This window comes from Pipra filicauda, unplaced genomic scaffold (genome assembly GCF_003945595.2).
Source record: "Pipra filicauda isolate LSUMZ 115617 unplaced genomic scaffold, ASM394559v2 scaffold234_size1211729_pilon, whole genome shotgun sequence".
NCBI classification, from domain to species: Eukaryota; Metazoa; Chordata; class Aves; order Passeriformes; family Pipridae; genus Pipra; species Pipra filicauda.
This window is the reverse complement of record NW_024104348.1, coordinates 353,223-365,056: the sequence shown is the minus strand read 5'-3', so window position 1 is coordinate 365,056 and position 11,834 is coordinate 353,223. Positions and strand designations below refer to the sequence as shown.

Below are 11,834 nucleotides of genomic sequence, written 5' to 3'. Positions count from 1 at the left end.
ATTTGTCATTGCTGTATTTTGTTTCCTTGAGCACTTACAGGCTTTCTTCCCTTCCCTGAGGCTAATTTATATACTCCGAATCTCTTTCAGACCCTCTGTTGCTTTGTTCCCTTCTGCTTGGCTCCGCAGTTTCATCTGGTGATTTTTCAGGCCATCTTCTACTTTCCTGGCATTTGGAAGGCTATTCTGCAGTTTTTCTCTGTCTGAGTGTTAATCAGTTTTCACATTTTGTCTGAGACTTCTCAGTGTCCTCTGGATGTCTTTCAAGCTCTCTACTACTTTGTCCTCTCTTCAGCTATTCTATATTCTCTGGGAGACTTGCAATCTCTTTCCTTTATTAACAGGCTCTCAAAATCATTTTCCCATTTTTGGGTACTTTTCACACTTATTTCTGTTCTATTAGAGTATTGTTTTGAAGGATGAGAGAGGACTGGGGCAGGGTGGAGGAGGGGAATCTTTTCAGAGATGCAACAGTTTCAAGAACACTGGATTTCAAGTGCAGTGGAGTTGGAGTAGATCTCTGTCAGTCACCGTTTGGAATTTTTTGTCCCTTTTTGGTTTTGGTGGGGTTAGGAGACAAACGAGCTCAAAGAGGCACCTTTGAAAAAATGCTTTATTTTTATATCATCCTAGTAAAAATCTTTTATATAAAGGCGAAAGTAGGTATTGCATAGAAGAAACACTGGTGCAAACATCACCCGGTGGGAATGGCATGTTGTTTCTTAGTGTCTACTATCTACTGCACAACAGATGGCTAGCCCACAGCCAGACATCTCCAGGTTTCCCCATGCCAGCTACAGGATGAAGCTGCTCAACTCTGTGGAAAGAAGTTACATCAGAATTATGTGTGGGCTATTCCATGCTGCTCCCAAGAACCATCTGATGGGAAAACACCCTTTTCCCCTTGACCTTTTCTATGTGTGACCACTAGTTGCCCAAGAAAGACCTCGAGGATCAGTTTGGCTGCCCCCTGTTTGCACCCCTCCTGTGTGTGAGTTTGTATTACATGCATACAAATGGGGGGGTTGACACAGGATAGGAGAGTTGGCCTAAAGCGACCATAGTCCAGGAACTCAATGCATGACACACCCAAGGTATCTTCTGTCATCTTGAAGACATTTATGTCATTGTTTTTAACATCTTACATGCTATGGGCACTTTTTTTGAGCACCTTCCACCTGGGCTTCCTGTAACTAACAGCCTTGGTACGTCCAGAAGGGAACAGAATTCACTGTTAACACTTCATCAGCTTTCAAGTAGAGGTTCTTCAGGCAGTTCTCCTGTTTTGTCTCTGCTTAAGTTCTATTGCAGCTTCCAAGCACAAAGGACAGTAAGACAGCAGGTATGCTACAGTCTGAAGGAACACTCAGAGAAATAGCACTTTCACAGACTTGAACTGTGCTTTCATGAATTAGAGATACAGAGAGGTATGCATTTATACAAATCAATATTTGTGTATATTAAAGATACTTTTACTCAGTATCAGTTTTTATTTAAAAACATGCTAAAAACTTATAGTTAAATAATCCGAGTGACATTTGGGGAAAACACACAGATAGCCACCTACCAGCATAAGCAAAAAAAGTGCATACATACATGAGCCAAAGCTCCCTTTGACCAGTTTACAGGATAATTTGTGCCTTCTCTGACAAACTGACTGATGCAGCCTCACACTTTCCAGAGTTGTTTTTTGCTGCCTTGAAAATGGTATTACTTTTTTGCTCCTTTGAGGATGTCTGTCTTCACTTCCCACATCAGAGACTCAGCTAGAGACACAAATCAGTCCTGCTTTTGACTCCTCTCCTGTAGGTGGCTTCGTAGAGATGAATACATGAAGCTCATGTAACTATCTCACTTAATACTGTGCTTAAAATGCCAAAAGTAGTCATTAAAAAAAGATTTCAGGATCTGTGCTGCTAGATCATGAAATGGAATGAAGCATTCTAGAAAAATAAGTTTGGATGGAAGGCAAAGTAGCTGAGTTTGCAACTACACATTTCATCTCTGAGTTACTCATAAACATTTTTTTATTTCCTTATTACTTTCACTAATATATTTTACCATTTTTGTACAAAAACTGACTGCAGATTAAAATTTAAGATGTGGCAAGTACCACTGTGTGACCCCAAAGGACAGAGATGAAGCTCCTGCTCAGCCCTGCACCCTGCTCTTTTTAAGCACCAGAGAAAGCTAGAGAAAGCTAAGCACTTCTGCCCAAAGGGAGAATGCAGTGGAGCCATCAGATGAAAATCATCCTGTCTTTTCTTGCAAAAATGGGAACGCATCTTAGCAACTTTGGATACAGTCTTACATGTAGCAGCAAATACACTGGGCATCAGAGCCCCTTCTTCAATGTGGAACAGCCATCTCCAGTGAGGCTCAGATGCTCCTGGTCCCAATTTTTGTTAGAAATGGAAGTAAAACTGGATTCAGTTTCTGTGCTTTCCCTCTGCTTCTTCCCCAACTCCTTGAAAGGCTATCCAAGTGAAATAGCTGAACCCATATGGCCTTGTCTGCTTCAGTGGGAAAAAAGAGCCCTGCGAAACTTTGGGCATTGTGCTCATATGGGCAAGGACTGTGCTCTAAAAATAGTAACCTTCTTCACTGCAACACCCAAATTCATCTCTGTCACCCACACATTCACACTCCTTCCTGTCACACTGATTTCATAAGAACTGAAAAAAGTGACACATAAGTCAGACAAAACACTGTTGCTGCCAGATGTACAGATGCATGCAGGACTTACTAGGAATATAAAGAGGGGACTAAAACCTCTCAGATATAAAGTGGCTCAACAGCTATTTCAGCCCACAAGGAAAAGATAGGCTAAATGATACAATGAAAATTGTGTCTTTTTAGAGCTTAAAGTATAAATATTCAGATTGGACGTTAGGAGAATTTTGTTTACCAGAGGAGTAGTTTGACATGGCATGGCTCTGAAAGGCACGATATCTCCATCCTTAACAGATTCTGAAACTCAACCCAATACTGTCATAGTGAACCCCATCTTACATATATGTCAGTACCCCTTTGAGAGTGACACTGGATAAGGTAACCTCTGAAGGTTGATTCTGACAGCTGCTAATGTAAACAGCTATGTTTCTTTCAGAGCTGAGTCAAGCCCTGACTGAAATTTAGTCAGAACATCCTCCAATGTCTGAGCCTTTCCCTCTTCCTTCACAAAATAGCAAAAACCTGGAACAAAGGGTAAATGGGGTTCCTTGCAATGAAGAAGCATTTAAAGTAGAGAAATATATGTTCAAGTTTTCTAATGGGAATGTTGGTAAAAATATGCATGGAGTAAACTACCCCAAGGGATGGACTTGGCAATCCATCAGCAAGAATCAATTCTGTACTGAAGGTGTGACAACACAAATCATCTCTGAGTGCTGTTTTGGAAATTGCCCTTTCCTGCACCATCTGGTCACCTTTAATCAAACCACCTTTTCTACCTCAGGGAGACAACTGTCTTTGGCTTGAGGAAACTCCTACAATGAAGGGCATGGCATGCCAATGTTGCCATCAAATTGCCATCCCCTTCCTTCACATCCAGCAGCACGCCATGCCTTGGGCAAACTTTTTGAAGCAGACAACACAATCTGTGAAGTCTGCTGCCAGTAGGTCAGACTGCAATCTCTCTCCTTTGTGCTAGCAATAACTTGCTTAGTCAGTGCTTTTAGCTTTCAAAGTAGCATGACATCAAAGCAGCCAGGCACTGCTTTGGGTGAGTAAAGGCATTGAAACTTTGCCTCACAGAAGTAGGAAGCTCATATCTGGTCCAATGGGAAGGCTTTGCATTCCATCTGAGGAAAGAGTCTCTGATTTTAAAGGAACACCTTTGTTACAGTAAGGGCATCAATGCCCTGATAAAGGTAGACGATGCCTCCCCATGGACTTGAGAAAAGTTGTGTCTTTGCCTGCACCAACTGTCAAATTTGAAAAACATGTCCTCTGGAGATCGCACAGTGGTTCTCAAATTAATGTACAATAAATGTGTAAAACCAAAACCAGTAAGAAGTTATAAGTCAGGCAACTAAATTCTAAGCTATATCCATCATAATAATAATCATCATCATCATTATTATAATAAAAAAGTATACACCATAAGGTACAAGAAGCTGCAAAGCAAAGCAGCTCCAATTCCTAGGACTCTCAGTTAGAGTGGCTTTTCCGAGTCTTCCAGTAAATTGGATATAACGGTTGAAAACTTAATGGAAGACTTTGAAGAATTCTCACTTGAAGTTGAACACATGTAATTTTTGCACATATAGCATGGATTAGTAGAGCAAAACATTTTCTTAAGTTAAGAAACATTCTTAGAGCAGATCTATGATTTCGTGTAGAAAATCCATTTGTTTGGGGGGGTTTCCCCCTCTTTGGCAAATAAATGGCAAATGTGAAACAGAAAAAAAAAGAGTCAAATAAATTGTGATAATAACTGAACAAGTAACAAAGTGGATCAGTCAATGGGACGGATTTCCTCAGCAGGGCTAAGTGTGATGCTCCTTGTGGTCATTCCTTGTGTTCATTTTTATGATGAGACAGAAGGGTTGATGTGATAATGTTTCAGAGGCTTTAGGCATCATATTTTTTGCCAGTCCTGTGAATCTGCTGGAAGAGTGTCATGGAGAAGGCCATGCCAAGAATCTGAAGGAAAACAAACAGTAAGGGCTTTAATACAGGAAGGCTTCCAAAACTGCACTGCTGACCTGTGTTCATGGCCCAGCTGTAGTTTCAACAGTCATTCTACACTAGCCATATTTCTCAAGCTTCAACACTGAGCAGTAAACTTGAATGTATGTTGTTCAGGCACACAGTGATGTCCAGGGTTGTATCTGTCAGAGCACAGATGGAGGCAAAAAGCTCTCAGGGCTCTTTGTCATATGTGCAACAATTTTTCAGAATCAGTACATAAGAGTCACTCTTCCCTTTGACCCAACAACTTGTGCTTGTTTAGCCAGGTAACTGTGACTGAAAATGTCAGATCCAGGTATCATCTCCCAAAAGTACAGGAGTGATAGAATCAGAGAATATCATGAGTTGGAAGGGACCCACAAGGATCATCGAGTCCAGCTCTTGGCCCTGCACAGGACAACCTCAAAAATCACACCATGTACCTGAGAACATTGTCCAAATGTTTCTTGAACTCTGGTCGGCTTAGTGCTGTGACCACATCCCTAGAACAGGAACTCCAAAACCTTAATAGATTATTATGATATTTCTGCATTTCTTTTTTAAAACACGTTGACCTACTCAGTTGAGTGGCCATGACTTGATTCATTTTGAGAATTTCTAGAACTTGCTTCCAAAATTAAAAAACAACCAGTTCCCTAAGGGACAGCATAACAAATGGCTAAATATGTGAACTCCAAAGAAGTACTCTGAAGTCAAAACACAGGTGGAGGCAAAACCCCACTCCAGCATGTCTTCTTTGCAGGACTCACTGCCGACCTGCTTCCTTTCTGAGCAGATGGCCTTATATGAACTCATAAAACAAATCTGACATTATTGAAATAATATTCCAACTCAATCAGTTGAGCATCACTTTTCACACAGCAGAATCAAGAATGCTGACAGCGAATCAAAGCCATCACACATGACAAACATTATACCAGTATTACCTGCATTATGAGGATGCACATCCCAATTGAACCAAGGACATGCTTATTGTCATCAAACCAGGTCATAACTCTCTCATAACATCCCTGAAATGATGAAAGATGAAAATTGAAACCCCAAGGTCACATTTTCTTTCATGTGCATTCCCTCTATTTTGTTCCTTCCCACCCCTACCTAAGATTGCCCTTACCTGGGCAAAGTGAGCCTTACCGTTTTCCAGACTAATTCAGTAGAATTCCTTCCACAGTCTTGGGAGTTTTCTGTACAACATCGGTCTGGAACAACATTTTCTCCCAGGACTGGGTACCAATCTGTAAAGTCATTCACACCACAGCATTTCATCTGTCCAAAAGTAAAGCATTAATAAATTAACTAGCACAATTTGTGAATCACACACAACCACAAACTTGTACTTCCACTAAACCACTCTGTATTTTCCAAAGGGTTGCCACAACACTTTTGTAGTTTTAAAGTCTTCTGTGGTCGCTGACCTCTAAATGCAAATACTTAAAAACACAAAGAAAAACCAAAATCAAAGAAAATAAATGGTTCCATGTCCAAGGTACGTTAGTCTTCTTGTCACAGAGACGTGAGCCCAAACACCAAAACATAAGGTAATCTGCCCTCAACTGCTAACAGCAAAAGCCTGCCAAAGCTTCAGTTCCACCTATGCAGGTTTTGTTGCCTCCCTGCTCCTTCAGATCATCTCTATGCCTGTGATAGGCACAGAGAATCTCAGACAGGTGAGCATCTTTCACCTTACAGAGTACACTTTGATCTTGGGTTTCACAATACACCCTGGATGTTCTGGAGTGCAAAATCAGAAACCAAAACGTGCATTAGCCATCTTTTAGACTTGGCATGGAGGCCACACTTAACAGACTGCAGCAGGCTTCATGAACAAATTATTTTTTTTTTAATTGAGAAAATATATTACCTCTGCTTGAATGATATTCCATGCATTTTTCAGTCCAACATTATTTTCTGAATTGTATAGCTTCATTCCTTCCTTCAAATCCTTCTTTGCACTCTCACTGACCTGCACCATGTAAAAGATAGAGAAAGTTAATGCTATTCAGAGGAAAGGACCAAATGGTATAGACACACATATAGAACATCTGTCTCTTAACTTCTCTCACCACAAACTTAACGCAGGTAGAAAAGCTTCAAGACTCTCACAAATCAGTGGGACTTTTAAGCACCTGCCAAGGCCTAGTCTCTCCCTGAGATTGCAAAATACTGGATTAATTCTCTTGAGATATGAGACCTCTGCCAAGAGTCCATCCTGTAGTCATCATCTGATTCAAACTAACTGAACATCAACAGCATAAATCTGCTGAGCTTACTGTAACCTTGCCAGAGATAGCTGTTGTCAACACCCCACAGCAGCCTCTCCTGCCTTTAACCTATGGCCTACTTTAAGGCCAGAGTTCTGGCCTTCCAGCTCTAACAGAGTTATCTTTGTATGGGTTCTGAGTTCAGGCAGGCTATAGTAAATAGTCAGTACAAAATCAATTGAAAAAAGACATTATTGTCATTCTCCTTGTGGGAACAGACTTTTAGGATTTATGATTTTCAACTGTGTGCTTCTTTTCCTAGAGGATAAAGTTGGAATGCTTAATGAGAGATCTGAGATGTCTCATTTCTTGTATAAATTTCAGTCTGAGCTCGGAGTCCCAGATGCAGGTAAGAATGCACCTTGCCTCTGACACTAGTGAGCTGGCAGCAGAGAAAGGATTATGGTCCTGGCATAAAGGTCAACTATATTATAAGATCTCTTTCAGCCCTCTGTGACATCCCAGTCAAAATCAGAAGTTCACCTCAGCTCCCTGAAGTAGCAGGCATTAAAATGACAACCTGAGAAGAGATAAGATCTGGTGGAGCTGTTTTAAAATAAGTCTGGACATGCTCATACTGCAAGGTTCTGCCCTGTGTTTAGCAGAGTTCTCCAGTTCCTCAGGCACTTTTCCAGTTTTAGATATCCAAGGGGCCAGCCAGTTGTGCCTACTTCACTTGGTCTCTATGAGATAGCAGATTACAACAGATGAGCTTTACGAGAAGCTGCCTCCTGATCCATTTTGCACCCTTGCCAAATTCTCTGGGACTGCCCAGTCAAGTGACAACTGGTGGCATCTGGAATAACCTGTGAATATCCCATGCCTCTCTCCTCCAATCCTGTTCCAAGAGTTGCCCCTAAGAAGCTAACTAGGTTTTAAGTAGGACCTCCGACAACTCAGGTCCACAAGATGATCAGCTCCTTGCAGGCATCAAACAGCTATGTTGAAGGCTATCTAAGATTTTAAAAGAAAATTAAAAGGGAGGCCTTGGACCTCAGTTTTATGTCAGGGATTTCTCTTCTGCTTGCTCTCCTCATCACCTCCTCCCCCCTCTTCAGAAGCAGTTCACAGAAAACAGCCAAGGTTTCAAGGTGAAACCTTCACCAAAGTGAAGATCAAGGAGAATCCACATACTTTTATCAAACGAAAACAAACTGAACCTGGTTTACATGCTAGTACAGATAATTAATCTATGTGGTATATTTGCTTACCTTGTCCATATAAACAAAGAACAAAATGAGTAATATCAGCTCTGCCAGGAGAATTATCAGCAAAACGATGAAAAACTAGAACAAAGCAAAAACAAACAGTGTATACATACTTGCCAAACAGAATGCAAAGCTGGGGCTTCTAGAAACTATGAAGACTATGGGCCTTGTCCTCTAAACCTTTCCTGCACTGCCAAAACCATGCAAGTTTGATTTCAAACTATTCAGGCATATTGATACTATACTGCCACTAAAATTTCTGAGGGCCTTGCCATCAGTGAGGAAATTCACGGTGTAGCATTCTCAAAATCTTAGGTTTTGGCCTACTACCAGTTTGCAGGTTTCAGCCATGCTTTTGTCTTGCTCCTTTTGACTGCTGTCACAGCACACAGCCCTCTTTCCTTCATACAGACTACAGCACATATGATAAACCCCTTACCTTAAAGATCAATGTCATGTGCCTCAGCAGTGATTCCCTGGCAGGTGGGCTTTAACCACATCTGACTGTGGAACAGTCATTATATTATTACTCAGGCCTTCCATTCCCAACTCTCTGTATCTGAAATGTCTGTCTGCAGGGGCATCCCAAGTGTGACTTCTAGTAGTTTCTCACTACTTTTCATGCCTGCTATGCTTTTTTTTACCCATGCCTTTATGCCCTAGCAGACTGTCAGATAGGCATGGCACCAGCTGCCCAAACATGGGGAGAAGCAGTATGTAGTACAGCTAGCTCTCCAGTTGGAAACTTGTGATAGTCATGGTAGTATAAAGAGACTTTTGCAGAACCTTGTAAGAATATAAATACTCTTAAAAAAAAAAAAAAGGCTGGTGTTTGGTGTTGCAGTCTGTGGATGAATGACATGGACCTCATTACTATTCTCTCTTTGCACTCCTAGCTGTACAACATACAGTCCAAGAAATCAGACAGCAAAAACCAGGTGCACATTTTCCCTCCAGTTTAACTCTCTGAGGTGGTTTAAGGAATGCTGCCCAGCTGTTCCCCAACATCCTATAAGGGAGACTTTTGCACAAGGAAAACTTGCTCCTGAACATCACAGCATCTGTATTCATAAGGTGTGACTGAATGGGAAGCTGTCTGCTTGAAAGCCCTCCTCTCACCTTCTGCCACATTACCTTTCTCCTTGGGGTGGGGAGAAGCATGATGAGCCCTCCTGGGTTTATGCAAGAGGAGTGGTCCACACTGTGTGTTCTGAGAGGGGATCCAAACCTCTGTGCTTCAGTGCTGAACAGCAACTAGCAAGGATCAGACTTTTTCTTTTTTTTTTTTTTTTTTTAATTGATAAGGCCTGGCAGAGACCTGGACTTCTTAACTTTTGGTCAAATGGTTTCCACCACCCTCTGCCCTTAGATAAGGGAAATGCAGAAAATAGCAATGAGAGGTTTTGAGCCCCTCTGTGCTTATGATTTTTTCAGTCCATCTTTCCAACAGGCATTTCTAGAAGGGCTATCCAGGTTGATCCTACAGTTCATGTTTAACTAGAGGTAGCTGATAGTAATTTTCTGTGCTATTTAATACATTAGGGCACATAGTGACAAGGATACATTTGCTAATACACCATTAATATCACTGTGATCAAAGCTGTGGGAAGTCATACTGCAAGCATACAGAGGATTGAAAGCCAAGGGCAATATTACAGTGAGTCACAAGGCTATTTTGCACTGATCATTCAAATAAAATAATAACAAAGCAACAATCACTTCCTTAGTGAAAAGGAACATTGATGTCTTACGCTCAACAGGAGGCACTTGTTTTCCTTGATAGCACCTAGACAGCCCAGAAAGCCGGTCACCATGATCACTGTGCCAATGGCAATGACTAGGTTGGCAGCTGAAAGTGATGGAAAGCTAGGAGAAAATGTGGCGAAGTTTCCTTGCGACACCGACAGCCAGATGCCCACACCCAGCAGACCACAGCCACATAACTGCAAAGAGAGAAACAAAAGAAAGGTGTAAGCATTAAAAAAAATTGTCACCGTCTCCTTTCTCAGCAACTCTGGAAAGAAAGAATTTCACAGGTAAATTCTCAGATAAGTGTTCTGCAGTAATGCTTTCACTGGCTTGGTGCAGAAACAAAGTGAAATTAAATGTTCTTACTTAGACTTGGTCATGTCGCCTATACTTATAATTCTATTTGAAAGCCACTGGATGGCAGAATTCTCTTTTTAAAGACTTAGCACATGAAACTAGAGCTATTCATTGATCTCCCAACAGCAAAACCCAATGCAATTTTAATCAATAGCATCATTTCAATAAATATTTGTCATAAAATGCCCAGTCCCAGTAGCCATGTTGGGTTTCAGTATGAGTTTTCATAGCTTTAGTGTTGTTTGCCTGTGTTCGACATCAAAAAAATCAGATTTCTATGTTCATTTTCTACAGGAAGTTCAACTTTTGCTTCTCTCCATCAGTAAAAGAACCTGAAGGAAATGCATAGCTGCTAAAAACCATAAAATTAACTTCACTTTGTTTCTCACTTTTAATAGTATGATGTCTGGTTAAGGAAATAAGGTTTCCCATCTTAAGTCATAGGGCAGGTCTTCAGAACAAGGGCCAAGTATTGCATTATGGGGGGCCTTAAGCTGGCCATCTTTTAGTACTAGCTCAAAGTTAGCTCATGGCTGTTATACAACTTCCCATCTGACCTGTGATCACTGTGCAGTGAAATCTGATGTAGGAGTTAGTTGTACTTTCATTAAATCTGTGAACTACTCAACAGTACTATTAGTTTCCCACCAATTCTAGCCTTTGTCAAGGTCAGAGGTGAAATTCACATTATCTTCAAGTGACAAGGGGATCAAAGTGCAACCCACCACCCCCAACTCAGAGTATTTCTGCTCCAATTTACTTGGACCACTGTATGGGAAAAACAAAACTGCACCTAATCATTACTAACAGTAATATCCCAAAGCTGCTGGTGTTCACCTGTCAGCAGTGGAACATGAGTTCTTGTCATCTAGCAGGTTCCCCACACCCAGTTCACCCCATCGTGCTTGCATACTTTTACTCAAACAGGAAAGTGAACATCAGAGAATAGCTCCTCCACTAAACCAGGCTTCAATCCTTCCTTGTGATGAGCACAAATCTGGCACCATGAAGACCTGTCATTGCAGGTAAGTATCTGTCTGAGGTGACTTTACCAGCAGGGCTGATAGTTCCGGGTACAGCTGGCTTCTTTTGGTTTTGCTGCTTCACAGAACGTGGAAGAAGAACTAGAATAGTATCTTCTTGCAATCACATCACCTTATCTTTGAGATAAGCTTATATTGTTATAATCATATACATACTAATTTCTTTTACTTCCCTTGTGACCCTTTTGTCCCCTCTGAGCCCTCTTCCTAGTTTGCTTGAAGCTTTTGAAATTGCTTTTGAATCTAGGGAGATTCATCAGTTCAGTGAAAAATTGGGACCAGGAGTAGTCCTTATGCAAGATACTCACAGGCATTCCCAAGGAAGGCAGAGTAAAGCATCTCTCAATGTACCAAGCACAAAAATATAGTGTTGTGTAGGCAGAAAAAGAAAATGAGAGATGGAGAGTAACTATATTGTGTTGGTGGTAATTTCCACATCCCTTTGCACTTAAGCTTTAGTTTAGCAATCTGGAGGAAAACCGCACAAGTGTCTAAAGCTCACAAGAACATGCATTGAATAA

The 11,834-nt window shown here is 41.2% G+C and overlaps 1 protein-coding gene across 4 annotated transcripts in view; it reads right to left on the bottom strand.

Annotated features, from left to right (window-relative positions):
* Positions 1-595: 595 nt before the first annotated feature.
* Positions 596-11,834, bottom strand: part of TSPAN9 (tetraspanin 9) — a 172,387-nt gene continuing 161,148 nt past the window's right edge. For all 4 annotated transcript variants that reach the window (XM_027722101.2, XM_039381612.1, XM_039381613.1 and 1 more), the window contains 6 exons: positions 9,916-10,107; positions 8,168-8,242; positions 6,557-6,658; positions 5,830-5,961; positions 5,622-5,705; positions 596-4,647 (listed from right to left, as the gene is read on the bottom strand). In XM_027722101.2, coding sequence (XP_027577902.1) covers positions 4,576-4,647; positions 5,622-5,705; positions 5,830-5,961; positions 6,557-6,658; positions 8,168-8,242; positions 9,916-10,107 — 657 coding nt within the window. In that variant the 3' untranslated portion in view covers positions 596-4,575. The remainder of the gene's footprint in view (positions 4,648-5,621; positions 5,706-5,829; positions 5,962-6,556; positions 6,659-8,167; positions 8,243-9,915; positions 10,108-11,834) is intronic.